The sequence below is a fragment of the Microcaecilia unicolor genome, chromosome 7 (assembly GCF_901765095.1).
Source record: "Microcaecilia unicolor chromosome 7, aMicUni1.1, whole genome shotgun sequence".
Classification (NCBI taxonomy): domain Eukaryota; kingdom Metazoa; phylum Chordata; class Amphibia; order Gymnophiona; family Siphonopidae; genus Microcaecilia; species Microcaecilia unicolor.
In genome coordinates, this window is record NC_044037.1 from 119,367,123 (window position 1) to 119,383,335 (window position 16,213).

The 16,213-nt window shown below is 40.5% G+C and overlaps 1 protein-coding gene across 1 annotated transcript in view; it reads right to left on the reverse strand.

The window, feature by feature from the left end:
- The window catches only part of ITGAL (integrin subunit alpha L), a 430,397-nt gene that overhangs the window by 161,624 nt on the left and 252,560 nt on the right, over positions 1-16,213 (reverse strand). Inside the window, exons 14-15 of the mRNA XM_030209478.1 lie at positions 12,753-12,956; positions 11,104-11,225 (exon numbers count right to left, since the gene is read on the reverse strand). Coding sequence (XP_030065338.1) covers positions 11,104-11,225; positions 12,753-12,956 — 326 coding nt within the window. The remainder of the gene's footprint in view (positions 1-11,103; positions 11,226-12,752; positions 12,957-16,213) is intronic.

Consider the following 16,213-nt stretch of genomic DNA (forward strand, 5'->3'; position numbering starts at 1 on the left):
ATTACTGGGTTTTTTTTAACCCCATTGTGTATATATGGAGACACTGTCCTGTTTTTCATCAAGAAATCAATTGAAAAATAAAATTAGAACTACATCTCCATGAATGAATGAAGCATATCATATTCTCCTTGACATGGGGCTACATGGTTATCTCATCTATTCACTCAACACATATTGACTTTTCTTGTACTAAGATTAAGTGCAGAGACTCTATAATATTGAATACTATTTAAAAAACCCAGTCTGTTGATCATATCATCATGTATTAAAGTGATCCTCTAGTAAGAGAATTCCAGTGGCCTCAAATTCTTGAGACCTTTTATTCCTTTGTCTTGAAAGATAAGATGTTTGTATTCCCCTCTTGTTTGGGCTTGACCTATACCCCCACAAGGCTGCATATACAGTGAGAACACAGGAGACAGACTGCAGAAATATCAGAGGTAATATTCAGCCTGCAGTGGTCAGTGTCATTTTAAATGCTAGCTGCTGCAGTCTTTTTGAAGTTCAAACTTTAATTGAATTTTCATTACACAAAGCATATAAAGCCATATGTATACAATAGACTGTAATATAAGACAGTAGTTAGGAGAAAGTGATAATGTACATAGAAGTATCATTATATGGTCATATTAGACATTTACAATTTGCATAGTTGTAAAAATATACCCCTCACACCCACATCCTTGATCTCATTGCTATATAGTTAACTATATTGCTATATAGAGAACCAACTGAAAGTAACAGGATAGATCATAAGGAATGCCAAGCCAAATGCAAAGCGGAGATAAGGAGGGCAAAAAAGGACTTTGAGAAGAAATTAGCGTTGGAAGCAAAAATACATAGTAAAAACTTTTTTAGATACATTAAAAGCAGGAAACCGGCCAAAGAGTCGGTTGGGCCGCTGGACGAAAATGGTGTTAAAGGGGCGATCAAGGAGGACAAAGCCGTAGCGGAGAAATTAAATGAATTCTTTGCTTCGGTCTTCACCGAGGAGGATTTGGGGGGGACACCGGTGCCGGAAAGAATATTTGAAGCGGGGGAGTCGGAGAAACTAAACAAATTCTCTGTAACCTTGGAGGATGTAATGGGTCAGTTCAGCAAGCTGAAGAGTAGTAAATCACCGGGACCTGATGGTATTCATCCCAGAGTATTAATAGAACTAAAAAATGAACTTGCGGAGCTACTGTTAGAAATATGCAATCTGTCCCTAAAATCGAGTGTAATACCGGAAGACTGGAGGGTAGCCAATGTTACTCCGATTTTTAAGAAAGGTTCCAGAGGAGATCCGGGAAATTATAGACCGGTGAGTCTGACGTCGGTGCCGGGCAAGATGGTGGAGGCTATTATTAAGAATAAAATTGCAGAGCATATACAAAAACATGGACTGATGAGACAAAGTCAGCACGGATTTAGTGAAGGGAAGTCTTGCCTCACCAATCTAATGCATTTTTTTGAGGGGGTAAGCAAACATGTGGACAATGGGGAGCCGGTTGATATTGTATATCTGGATTTTCAGAAGGCGTTTGACAAAGTGCCGCACGAAAGACTCCTGAAGAAATTGCAGAGTCATGGAATCGGAGGTAGGGTATTATTATGGATTAAGAACTGGTTGAAAGATAGGAAGCAGAGAGTAGGATTGCGTGGCCAGTATTCTCAGTGGAGGAGGGTAGTTAGTGGGGTCCCGCAGGGGTCTGTGCTGGGTCCGTTGCTTTTTAATGTATTTATAAATGACCTAGAGATGGGAATAACTAGTGAGGTAATTAAATTCGCCGATGACACAAAATTATTCAGGGTCGTCAAGTCGCAGGAGGAATGTGAACGATTACAGGAGGACCTTGCGAGACTGGGAGAATGGGCGTGCAAGTGGCAGATGAAGTTCAATGTTGACAAGTGCAAAGTGATGCATGTGGGTAAGAGGAACCCGAATTATAGCTACGTCTTGCAAGGTTCCGCGTTAGGAGTTACGGATCAAGAAAGGGATCTGGGTGTCGTCGTCGATGATACGCTGAAACCTTCTGCTCAGTGTGCTGCTGCGGCTAGGAAAGCGAATAGAATGTTGGGTGTTATTAAGAAGGGTATGGAGTCCAGGTGCGCGGATGTTATAATGCCGTTGTATCGCTCCATGGTGCGACCGCACCTGGAGTATTGTGTTCAGTACTGGTCTCCGTATCTCAAAAAAGATATAGTAGAATTGGAAAAGGTACAGCGAAGGGCGACGAAAATGATAGTGGGGATGGGACGACTTTCCTATGAAGAGAGGCTGAGAAGGCTAGGGCTTTTCAGCTTGGAGAAGAGACGGCTGAGGGGAGATATGATAGAAGTGTATAAAATAATGAGTGGAATGGATCGGGTGGATGTGAAGCGACTGTTCACGCTATCCAAAAATACTAGGACTAGAGGGCATGAGTTGAAGCTACAGTGTGGTAAATTTAAAACGAATCGGAGAAAATTTTTCTTCACCCAACGTGTAATTAGACTCTGGAATTCATTGCCGGAGAACGTGGTACGGGCGGTTAGCTTGACGGAGTTTAAAAAGGGGTTAGATAGATTCCTAAAGGACAAGTCCATAGACCGCTATTAAATGGACTGGAAAAATTCCTCATTTTTAGGTATAACTTGTCTGGAATGTTTTTACGTTTGGGGAGCGTGCCAGGTGCCCTTGACCTGGATTGGCCACTGTCGGTGACAGGATGCTGGGCTAGATGGACCTTTGGTCTTTCCCAGTATGGCACTACTTATGTACTTATGTACTTATGTACTCATTTATAGAAAACATTTAAAATGTTATGACGCTGATTCAGATACCAAGATTTAATTTTAGAGGTTCCCATATTTTTCTCAGAGAGTTTTTAAGGGACATTTCTGAGCAATATTGGTTTCATGCTAATGTATACAGCATATAGGGCCCCATTTACAAAGCAGCGGTAAGGCCAATGCGGGCTTACTGCTTGCTAAAAAGGAAGAACCACCAGGCTACCACAGCAGCCTGGCTGTAGTTCCCACCCCCAGCACACCATCATTTCTGGTGCTACAAAAATATATTTATTTTTGTAGCGCTGATGTAAACCCGGCGGTAATGGGCAGTGCCATGCACTATCTGGTTACAGCAGGGTTAGCGCAGGAGCCCTTAACGCCACCTCAATAGGTAGTGGTAAAGGCTCCCCTCCAAAATGGCTGTGTGGCAAGTGCTTCACTTGCCGCATGGCCATTTCCTCAAGAAAAGAAAGACGTAAATTTTAACCGCTGCAGGGGGGCATTGGCGTGAGTCAAAAACACACATTGATGCCAGCACAGGCCCCCTTTTGCTGCAGTTTGGTAACAGGGGCCCATAGTTTGCCACCAGCGATGCACATTCAGGTTTTATGGGGTTTTCCAGTTTTTAAAAATGTCTTGTATAGCAGTAGCAGTTAGTATGGATATTAGTCGAGTGTTGTCTTCTGATAAACTGTGCTCTTCCTGAAAAATATTAAAAATTACAGCTTTGTATGATAATGGTTCTGATGTATTCAAAATCTCTTGTATTTTATGCCAAATTTGAGACCAGAAAGTGAACACTATTGGACAATTAAACAGTATATGATCCAATGATCCTTTATCTGTTGTGCAAGACCATCAGCTGTCTGACGAATTTGAAGAAAGTTTTTTTTTAATTTGTCAGATGTCTATATGGATCTGTGAGCCATAAAAACATTGATTGACAAAATGATGATGATTTACAAGGTCAGAATCCTTTAGACCAAAGATCAGATCATTCTAGATCCTCAAGAATTGTTTCCCATAATTTTGTCCAAGAGGTTTTAAATTTTCATAGATTTCTCAGTGTGGAGTTTGATCATTTTATTCCCTTTGGATGTTTCATACTTGGATGCTTGAATTTTAGTACACGAAATTTGTAGGTCTAGTGTTGGAAGACAGTCTTTAAAATCTGCCTTGAGTGTGTGTTTAATTTGTATCCATTTATAACACTGGGTAAATGAGAGACCAAATATTTATGTGCCTCTGTAAATGAAAGGTATTTACCATCTCTTATTATATCTCCAACTCGTTGTCTTCCTTTTCTGGCCCCGGAAGACCAAGTCTGACATTTGCATTCGATCTTTAGTTCGGGATTATTCCGTAATGGCATTGATGTGGCGTTAATATTCCATCATTTTCAGTGATTTAAGAGTAGATGTAAAAATCATAATGGGTTCCTTTTACCAAGCTGTGTAAAAACAGCCCTGCAGTAGCAGTGGGTCTGTTTTACTGCAGTGGGTAAAACTCCCTAAAAAACAAATGGTCATGCGGGGGGGGGGGGGGGCTCCCAAAGTAACCCGCTATAACTAGAAAGCAATTACAGCTGGGTTAGCACCGCGCTAGAAATGACAGAATTATTTTCTGTAGCATCAGAAATGATGCACTTGAGGCAGAACTACCACTGGTAGTCACGTTGGGCTGATGGTAGTTCCAGGTTGTTGTGCAGCAACCCTTTAGTAAATGTGCCCCATTATGTTTTATATGTCTGGGAAGAAATGTTCCAATAACATGTTTCAGTGCAGTCAGATAGCACATATCAACTTCCAAAGTAATCCAACTAGGTTGGTGAAGAATGTTAGAGTCTTGAATCCATAACATTCTGTGTTGCAAGACATAAGCCTGATAATAATTGTATAGATTAGGGAAGTTGAGTCCCCCTTGACTTTCACTAAATATAGTTTGTTCAATGCAACTCGTGGTTGTTTAAAAAGAAAAACAAAAAAGGCAACAGTCTAATTGCTACATAAAAGTCTGTTATAAAAAGTAGACCGATACACATATATAAAAACAAATAAATAATTTATTCAAACCAAGATAAAAGCAGTACCCGACGTGGCCACGTTTCGCCCTCAGGCTGCGTCAGGGATAAAACTATAAATAAAAACATAAAAATAGTGATAACATCATCTCAAGTTATGTATATATATATATATATATATATATATATATAAAGTCATAACAGCAAATGATAAAATAAAGTACAATAAATGCATTACACATTCAAAAGTAAAATGGAGGAGATAAGACAAGCTACTTTCCAAACATATAAAAGTGTATAAAACGTTGGATGGATTTAATCAAATCCAATAATGTATCAATACATACCTAAAAATCAGGGGTGATCAACATACCCCTTCAAAAAAAGCCTAAAACAAAATTAAAAAGATATACATTAATCCCATCTTGATCAGCCCATGTATCACAAACTCTACATCTCACCAGTCAGCTCAATTAAAATTCTCATCATATCAACAATTGACTATATTTCATGGTGTAAAGCATTCAATTACTCACTGTTATAAATCTTCTACAAATACACCACCTTGAATCCTAAAACTTTATCAGCCTTTACTATAACATCATCAAAAGACATGGCTGCATAAATGAAGCTAACTTTCAAAAGACCATAACTCATTCTATAGTAAATATACTTATACATCTGCTTTACTCCATGCTGCCATCTCCCATAACATCACATAGATTAAAGCTGACTACTTGTCAGCAGACACTGCTCTGGATCAAAATGCAACAGCAATACTATCTGTGCTGTGGCTTCCCATTTTTTTTAAAAAGTGAAAACACTCTATTTCTCCCTCAATCACCCAACAAGCTCATTCTTACTACATATACTTGTACATCTACTTTACTCCATTCCAGTGCCGTAGCGGGGGCGGCTGGCACCCGGGGCGGGTCGCTGCTGCGCACCCCCCCGGTGCAGCATGGTGCCCCCCCTCCGGCGCGCACCCTCTCCCCCCCGGAGCACATTGTAACTTACTTTGGCAGCGAGGGGCGGGCGGGAGGACCGATCCGCCCCTGAGCCCACGTCGCTGGGAGCTGCGTCGGCTCCATTGGTTCCTTGCTCTCTCTGCCCCGGAACAGGAAGTAACCTGTTCTGGGGCAGAGGGAGCAAGGAACCAACGGACACCCCTGCAACGTCAGACTCCATCCAACTGGAAGGATGCAGCTTTCACAGCACGAGGATGAAGAAGTTAAAGAAGACCTCGGCTGGGCTGGCGGGGGTTGGGGTCCCCGCCAGCTGAAGTAATATTTTAAAAAACCGGCAGGAGGAAGCGGACCTCGGGGGTAGGTGACAGTGGTAGGCGGGGAAAGGGTTGAAGGCGGTAGGTGGGGAGGGTTAAAGGCGGTAGGGGGGTCCAGGGTGAAATCTGTGTTTTCTCTTTTTTTTAAAAATGTGAAGCCACAGCACAGATAGTATTGCTGTTGCATTTTGATCCAGAGCAGTGTCTGCTGACAAGTAGTCAGCTTTAATCTATGTGATGTTATGGGAGATGGCAGCATGGAGTATAGCAGATGTATAAGTATATTTACTATAGAATGAGTTATGGTCTTTTGAAAGTTAGTTTCATTTATTCAGCCATGTCTTTTGATTATGTTATAGTAAAGGCTGATAAAGTTTTAGGATTCAAGGTGGTCTATTTGTAGAAGATTTATAACAGTGAGTAATTGAATGCTTTACACCATGAAATATAGTCAATTGTTGATATGATGAGAATTTTAATTGAGCTGACTGGTGAGATGTAGAGTTTGTGATACAAGATGGGATTAATGTATATCTTTTTAATTTTGTTTTAGGCTTTTTTTGAAGGGGTATGTTGATCACCCCTGATTTTTAGGTATGTATTGATACATTATTGGATTTGATTAAATCCATCCAACGTTTTATACACTTTTATATGTTTGGAAAGTGGCTTGTCTTATCTCCTCCTCCATTTTACTTTTGAATGTGTAATGCATTTATTGTACTTTATTTTATCATTTGCTGTTATGACTTTATATATATATATATATATATATATGTACATAACTTGAGATGATGTTATCACTATTTTTATGTTTTTATTTGTAGTTTTACCCCTGACGCAGCCTGAGGGCGAAACGTGGCCACGTCGGGTACTGCTTTTATCTTGGTTTGAATAAATTATTTCTTTGTTTTTATATATGTGTATCGGTCTACATTCATGGTTGTTTGCCATTCCATAGACATTATACCAGAAGTTTAGACAGTGTTCTATAGTATTTCTTATCAAAGAAAACAGGTAGCATACTAAAATAATATAAACTCACAGGAAAAATAGACATTTTGATCATCCTAAGTCTACCACACCAGAATAACCATTTTGACTTCCAATTAGAGCATTTTAGATAGTAAGTTTTGTTTGTCAGTATTAACAGCATTATGGGGCCCTTTTACTAAGCCGAGTAAGCATCTACACACGCCCAATGTGCACCAAAATGGAGGTACTGGCTGACTACCACATGGCTCTTGTGGTAATTTCATTTTTGGCGCACGTCCGACACGCGTGTCCGAAAAATATTTTTTTATTTTTGGACACGTGTAAGGGACATGCACCAAGTGGCATTTGACGAGCATAGGTCATTACCTCCCGGTTACCGTGTGAGTCTTTACCACTAGATCAATGGCTGGTGGTAAGGTCTCAGACCCAAAATGGACGCGTGGCAATTTTCATTTTTCCGCACGTCCATCTTTGGCAAAAATTTAAAAAGTCATTTTTTACAGACGCGCTGAAAAATGGATTGGTGTGTGCCCACAACCTGGGCCTATACTACCACAAGCCATTTTTCAGCACGCCTTTGTAAAAGGACCCCTATATGATAGGAAGAAGTTTCAAACCAAGATATTTAAGTCCCTCTGCCTTCCATTGAAAAGGATAGGAGGCGATTAAACCTTTAGTGGCATGTATGTTTAGTGGTAAAATTTCTGATTTACCCCAGTTTATTCTGTAGCCAGAGAAAGTACCAAATCTGTCTATGAGCCTGAGGAGAGATGGAATTATTTCCTCTGGTTTGGTGATGTATAACAGAACATCTTCTGCGAATGCAGATAATTTATATTCACGATCTTGTAAAGAAATACCATGAATCTCAGAATGTTGCTTTATAGCAAGCAATAATGGTTCCAATGCTAAATCAAAAAGGAATAGGGGAAGTGGACATCCTTGGCATGTACCCCTATGAGGCTTGAATGGATTTGCAAGTCTATTTATTAACATATATTCTAGCAGATGGATTGTTATGTAGTGATTTAATCATATGACAGAATTTAGGGCTGAATCTAAACTTTTCCACAACCCTGAGCATATATTGCCGTTCAACCTTATCAAAGACCGTCTTGGCATCAAGAGATATCAAGAAAGCTAGTTCAGATGTTTGCTTTGATAACTGCATCAATTGGAGAGAGAGCCTAACATTGTTAGATGAGTGTCTATTGCTGATAAACCAAGCTTGGTCTTGGTCTGGTTGTATTAGCTTAGAAAAATGTTTAGATAGTCTATTAGTCAAAACCTTAATATACATTTTATTATTTATGTTTATAAGTGACAGAGGCCTATAATGTGAGGTAAGTAGTGGATTTCAACTTAGTTTAGGGGCGGCTGTTTTTGCCATGTGTCCGGGCCCCTTTTACCTCAGCGGGTAAGAAGCTCAAAAGAAGAAATGGCGGTAAGTTCACACTTGCTGTGCGACCATTTCAGAGGGAGCACTTACCGCTCCTTGCAGAAATATTTTTCAAATATTTCCGCTAGTGCTGGAAATGCCATGCTAGGGGTGGAACTACCGCTGGTGCCCACATTGTGCCAGTGGTAGTTCTGGATTGCCATGCAGCAAACCTTTAGTAAAAGGGCCCCTTAGGTAGAACAATAACCAAGGCCTCTGCCATAGTACCAGATATTTCTCCTTTATTTAACATTTCAGTATAAACATCCAATAAAATTGGTATTAGAATGTGTTCTCACCATCTGTGCAGGCTAATGGACTTATAGATCAGAATCCCAAACTTTTATACCCAAATCCACTTCTCAACAACTGAATATTAAAATTCTGGTTAGATTTGAATTTGGAGGATGAAAAGACTTCAGAATCACTGTCGCTTAACTTAATAGCAATTGGTTATTAATATCGTATGTCAAAAACCTCCACCTCCCTTTATTGAATTAATTTTGTACTTTTTCTTTTTTTTGTATCTTAATATTCCAATCATTTAATCTCAATTGCTAGACATAGAGGGGCATAATCGAACGAAAACGTCTATCTCCATGGGCGTTTATCTCCAAGAACGGGTCCGTGAAGGGGTGGACCGAACCGTATTTTCGCAAAAAATAGACGTCCATGTTTTATTCGACAATTTGTGAGCTGGGCATTTTTGTTTTTCAGCGATAATGGAAAATGAAAGCGCCCAGCTCAAAAACGAATAAATCCAAGGCATTTGTTCGTGGGAGGGGCCAGGATTCGTAGTGCACTGGTCCCCCTCACATGCCAGGACACCAACTGGGCACCCTAGGGGGCACTTTTACAAAAACAAAAAAAAAGGTAAAAGAGCTCCCAGGTGCATAGCACCCTTCCCTTGTGTGTTGAGCCCCCTAAATCCCCCTCAAAACCCACTGCCCACAAGTCTACACCATTATTATAGCCCTAAGGGGTGAAGGGGGGCACCTACATGTGGGTACAGTGGGTTTGGGGGGGGGGTTGGACGACTAATAAGCATTAACAGCACAATTGTAACAGGTAGGGGGGGATGGGCCTGGGTCCACCTGCCTGAAGTCCACTGCACCCCCTAACAACTGCTCCAGGGACCTGCATACTGCTGCCAGGGAGGTGGGTATGACATTTGATGGTGAAAATAAAAAGTTGTGAAACATCATTTTTTTGTGGTGGGAGGGGGTTAGTGACCACTGGGGGAGTCAGGGGAGGTCATCCCCTCCGATGGTCATCTGGTCATTTAGAGCACTTTTTTGGGACGCGTTCGTGTGAAAAAAGGGTCCAACAAAAGTGTCCTAAATGTTCGCTAAAAACACCTTTATTTTTTCGATTATCGCCCTAACGCGTACATCTCTCCTCGGCCGATAACCACGCCCCAGTTCCACCTTCGCCACACCTCTGACATGCCCCCATCAACTTTGTCCGCATCCGCGACGGAGTGCAGTTGAAAACGTCCAAAATCGGCTTTCGATTATACCGATTTATTCGTTTTTGTGAGATAAACGTCTATCTCCCGATTTGGGTCGAAATCTAGGCGTTTTTCTCTTTCGATTATAAGGTGGATAATAATTGCAGAAAACAACTTGGCTTTGCAATTACTCACGTCTAGCAATTGACTTATGATGTTAATAACTGGTTGCTATTAAGTTAAGCGACAGTGATTCTGAAGTCTTTTCCTCATCCAAATTCAAATCTAACCAGAATTTTAATATTCAGTTGTTAGAATGTATTTAAATTTAGTATAACATTCAACTGTTACCCATATCAGGGGTTTTACCATGTTGCAGTTCAGATATGGCTTTCAAAACTTAATCTCTAGTAATATCAGCTTCAGGACTTTCACATTCCATATCCGATAATTTAGGCATAGAAAGAGTTTAAAAACTCTTCTCTAATGTTAATATCATGCTGAGTATCAGAGTTATATATAATTTGATAGAAGGAAGTTAATTGTTTCAATATCTCTTGATGATGCGTATGAACACAATTATCATCATCCTTTATGGCTACTATTTGTTCTTTCATTTTTTACCATGCAAATAGGAAGCCAGCAATTTGCCTGTTGACTCATAATAATTTACATTTTGTATGAAAATGTCACCTCTTGCTTTCTTACTCATAAGGGTATTATACTTAAATTTGAGTTTCAATAAACATTCAGATGACCACTTATTCTTTAATCTTTTTTTTCCATTTGTTCAGTGTGTGATTTTTGCAATTAAAGGTTTAACAGTGTATCTCATAATATGATCTCTAATAGATGACTTGAAAGCATCCCATAAAGTAATTATTGATTCAACCGATCTGTATTCAAGTCAAAAAATTCTTGAATGGCCTGTTCCATATAGGTAATAAAATCCTTATCCATTAATGATGAGTTATTAAATCTCCACAGGGAGGGAGGTGTCGGAGGAGTGGTAATGAGGAGTTCTAATATAATACAAAAAATTCCTGGAAAAGATACATAAAAATATTCTGGCTGAACACCCCTATTTGATAGTAGGCATGCAACTAGTATTGATGAAGCCAGCAGGCTAACAGGAAAGATATTTTACTAAGAAACGGGCTCACCTTAACACCAGGACTTTCCCGAGGGCCCCCACCACAACGTCTATCAGTTCATCTCCAGTGAGGTCCATGATTCCGTGGATGGACTGACCAAAGAATTTGACTCCATTGGAACCCAAAATCCGCTGTACAGAGGGGAACAGTCAAGGTCAAGGTCAACTTCAAAAACATGAATAAAGACCCCCAGAGCCATTCTGTCTGGCCCATTTTATTACCCTTCTCCTGCAGACCCTACATGATATCTGATTTCAGCCTCAGTTTCCCTAACTATTTTAAATCCTGTATGCAGGAGGATTGTGAAAAATTACAAGAGGACCTTACGAGACTGGGCGTCTAAATGGCAGATGACATTTAATGTGAGCAAGTGCAAAGTGATGCATGTGGGAAAGAGGAACCCGAATTATAGCTATGTCATGCAAAGTTCCACGTTAGGAGTCACGGACCAAGAAAGGGATCTAAGTGTCGTCGTTGATGATACGTTGAAACCTTCTGCTCAGTGTGCTGCTGCGGCTAAGAAAGCAAATAGAAAGTTAGGTATTATTAGGAAAGGAATGGAAAACAAAAATGAGGATGTTATAATGCCTTTGTATCGCTCCATGGTGCGACCGCACCTCGAATATTGAGTTCAATTCTGGTCGCCGCATCTCAAAAAAGATATAGTGGAATTAGAAAAGGTGCAGAGAAGGGCGAAGAAAATGATAAAGGGGATGGGACAATTTCTCTATGAGGAAAGGCTAAAGCGGCTAAGGCTCTTCAGCTTGGAGAAAAAGCGGCTGAGGGGAGATATGATAGAGGTCTATAAAATAATGAGTGGAGTTGAACGGGTAGATGTGAAGCGTCTGTTCACGCTTTCCAAAAATACTAGGACTAGGGGGCATGCGATGAAGCTACAATGTAGTAAATTGAAAATGAATCGGAGAAAATATTTCTTCACTCAACGTGTAATTAAACTCTGGAATTCATTGCCAGAGAATGTGGTAAAGGTGGTTAGCTTAGCGGAGTTTAAAAAAGGTTTGGATGGCTTCCTAAAGGAAAAGTCCATAGACCATTATTAAATGAACTTGGGAAAAATCCACTATTTCTGGGATAAGCAGTATAAAATGTTTTGTACTTTTTGGGGATTTTGCCAGGTATTTGTGACCTGGATTGGCCGCTGTTGGAAGCAGGATGCTGGGCTTGATGGACCTTTGGTCTTTCCCAGTATGGCAATACTTATGTACTTATGTATGTATAATCCATACTTGTTATTACTTTTACTTAGCAAAGCTCTTCCATGTACCTACCACCATGTGAAGAAAATTCCTGAGTCTGCCCTACCTCCAGCTTTAGACCAGACATTTCTCCTAGAAGTTCCCTTAATCTGAAAAATACTCATGCAATATGCATGATTTGTACATTTGCAGTAGTTTGAAATCTCTATCATATTTTCTCTCATTCCTATTCTCAAAGGGTTATTTACTTAACTGCTTTAATCTCATATACCCTATCAATATTCCTCCTTGAAATGCTGTCTCTTGCTTTGGATAAAACATTTCAGATGCAATCCCCAGTGGCACTAGAATCTTCTGATGATCAGCTAAACGGAAAATTAAAGAGAGCATTTTCTATTTGCAAACCTGTTTTTATCCTACAGGGGATACTCTTTCACTCACCTGACTGTATTTCTGGTGAATCCCAGACGTTTTTCCATTGAATATGTACACAGCTCCCCGTTCCTCACTTTCCATTGGCGCACCAATGGCAACGTCCACCAAACCATCTCCATTGAGATCAGCAAGGTCAGCAATGGCAGCTCCAAACCTTGCAAAGGGATGGCCAATCTTCCCTCTCAAGAATGATCTGCAGGTGATATTGTACTAAAAATAGGAAACAAATGATTGGAAGAGAGCTAAAAAGATTTCTAATCTCTGTTTTTTGCATTCATCTGGACTTTCCAACTAGTTTGAGGCCAGGATTCCAAAAAGCTGAGCTAAATTTAGACAAATAATCTAGGTTCCTAAGGGGTTCTTTTACAAAGCCATGGTAAAAAGTGGCCTCAGTAGTGTGGGTGCATCTTTTAGGCGCACACCGGGCCATTTTTTTACCATGGCTGGGAAAAAGGCTATTTTATAATGGGCTGGGAAATGGGCCTGCACTAATATTAAAACTAACGTGTGCCTATTTATGGCCTAAGCCCTTACCGCCACCCACTGACGTAGCAGTAAGGGCTTACACGCTACCCACACAGTAACCATGCAGCGCGCACCAACATGGGTGCACTGCCGGTTATGCCCCCCGGTACAAAATAGAAAATTATTTTCTGCTGCAGGATTCAGCATGCACCAAACTTGGAATTACTGCTGGGTACACGTGCTACCCCAGCAGTAGTGCCGATTGGGCACACACTACCCTCGCATTAGCCCTCCTGCGCCTTTGTAAAAGGGCCCCTAAATTTGTTGCCTATTTTCAGCCAAATTTAGGAGCCTAAGGGCATCTTTTACTAAGATGCACTCATGTTTTTAGTGCGTGCTAAAATTGTGGGCACACTAAGTTAGAGACGCCAATAGGAATGCATTGGCGTCTCTAATGTAAGAAATATAACGTGAAAAGAGTTGAAAAAAGTTCACAGCAGCAGGAAAGTGCTGACAGTGATTGATTAATGCAACCTCCCCCCCATGTCTTGAGAGAGAGTGCTGCAGAACGGGCAAAGGCAAGGCGCCTGAGTGTCTGTAAGAGAAAGTCTGTGGGATAATGGGAACCAGATGCAGCATATGTTCTGCTGTAGGATTTATGGTATGGTACAGCCTGCAAGCACGTGATATCAGGAGAAGATTATAAGGAGAGTGGAACAAAGAAATAAGTAAGCATTTTGAATTTTTCTTTGTCTGTCTAGAGCATTTTTGATTTGCCTTAAGCTTGCTGTATATTGCTTGTGTGTGTAGATGTGTTTTGAGTAGAAATGCTTCCTGACTACCCCTATTGATGGTAATCAGCTTGTACACTAAACAAATGAGTAAATTTTTTATATTAAATATGAAATTCGTCTAGCCGTCTCTTCAAGTGGCGAGCCAGCCAGGAGTAGGCCGCACACGGAAAAGAGAAGGCGAGACGAAGGACAAATTAAGTTGTTGTTAATGAAGTTTTTTACAGGATTGAAAGCAAAGCAAGCGTTGTTTAAACCTGATGATTTCTGTGCTCCATTGATGTGGGATTGATCAAACTACTGACGTGGACATACAGGTGATAACTCCTGGGCTTGCTAAAAAGAGAAATAAGAAGACGCGTGAGTTTGTTTAGCTTTGTAGTTTTCTTTTTTGTATATTTTCTTTGTTTAAGTGCATTAGTATATTTTTGTAGATTGTGGCTTTATAGGAGAAATTGTAATAGTCAGAATAAAATGAAAGGGAAAGGGGCAGATAAGAAAGAAAAGCCTCCTGTGTATGCTATGTATTTAGATTTAGATAGTTCAAAAAAATGCTCCCCTTTGCAGCATGTCATAGAATTATTCCCATTAGAAAAAAAACAGATTGAAAAAATACATGAGAAATGGGTCAAATATGAAGGAAAAGATTCTGTTTTGAGCTGGTCTCAGGATGGATCGTTTGATCGTCCAAAATTATTATCTCTCCTGAGCTATTTACAAGAAAATAAAAATAAAACTAGGCAGAAGAAAAGCTTAGAGAAGCATCTTACAATTTGGAATTTATTTTCTTTAGCAGCAGATCTGTTTCATGCTGATGTAGATAGGATACAAAAAGAGGCAGAAAGAAATAATCCCCCGTCATATGAATCTAGCAGGGACACGTTGTGCCCCCTAAGGGCGACTGATAAAATGAAGGAATCCAAGGCAAAGCGCCCTGTGCCATGCGCTGGGTATTCGGCTCTTGATGACCCCCCCAGTGAGTCAGAAAGTGAAAAGGGAGGGGATAATGAGGACAGTGATGTGGGGATTAGGGAACAGAAAAAGGAAAAAAAACGGGTGAGACAGAAAGAAAAAGGAAAATCTAGTGCAGAATCAGGCACTTACCCTGATTTGAAAACTCTAATTACATCAGAACAATATGATTTGGCAACGCAGTTCCAAATTGAGGGTAAAATTCGAGTATGCTCTCCAGAAAAGGACATATTCCCTGGTAAGGTTGACAAAGTAACAGATAAATCTGTTCCTGTCATCTTCCGGAAAGAGAATGTTAAGAAAGAAATGGCTGACACAGGCTGCACTAAATATGGTGAGGACTGGTGGGGGGCAACAAAACATTTTTTTGATTCGCGCCGTATTGAAATGCCATGCCACCAGGGAGGTCCTGGAACATTACAGGATATTGAAGTCCTTGCCTCAGCAGTACTGCGCCATGGTTCAGGTTTAGGAAAAGATTCCTTCGTAAGGGAAGGCTTAGAATACTGGGATAATTGGTTTAAGATTCTGGCCAAAATGGAGGCTGAGGACGCTGCCCATTCCTTACATTCCTCATCTAAATTGAAAGAAGGAAAGGAAGGGCTGTCGGAGAGTGCATGTAATCAATCAGCCTTCCCAGTCATGACACGAATAGATGCAGGAGGAAACCGCATGCAGCATTATAAACCATATACTCCTGTAGATGTTACAATGTTGATTTCCAAAATTCCTAGTGTTGTGAAAGGAGCCCGCATGTGGTTAGAAGGGATAGAACAGGTTACAGCAGGCACTCTATTGACTATAGGTGATTTTAAAGCTTTGTGTGCAGCCTCGGGCATTAATATTTCTCAATTGGCAGTACAATGTGGATATCCGCGCCTGCCGTCATATACGGCCGACGGGGATATCTACGCGGGACAAATTAAGGCGCAGCTTGCTGCAGCGTTGCATATTATGTACCCAACCCCAATTGATTTTTCAGCCATTACTGGTAGTAAGTGGGATCCAAAGACTGATTTTGCAGCCCACTTAACGCAGTGTTTGACCTTGTATAAAGCACAGACAGGGCAGGATGCGGATGTAGCTCATAATGTTGCCGTGTTTTTGCATCTTTTTATGTCTACCTTGCCTGGTAATATGCGTAAAAATTTGGATGCTGTTATTGCTCTGTCTTCAAAACCATGGCCAGAAATAAGACAGACTTTGATGCATTTTAGCAATGTGCATCGGAAAATGATA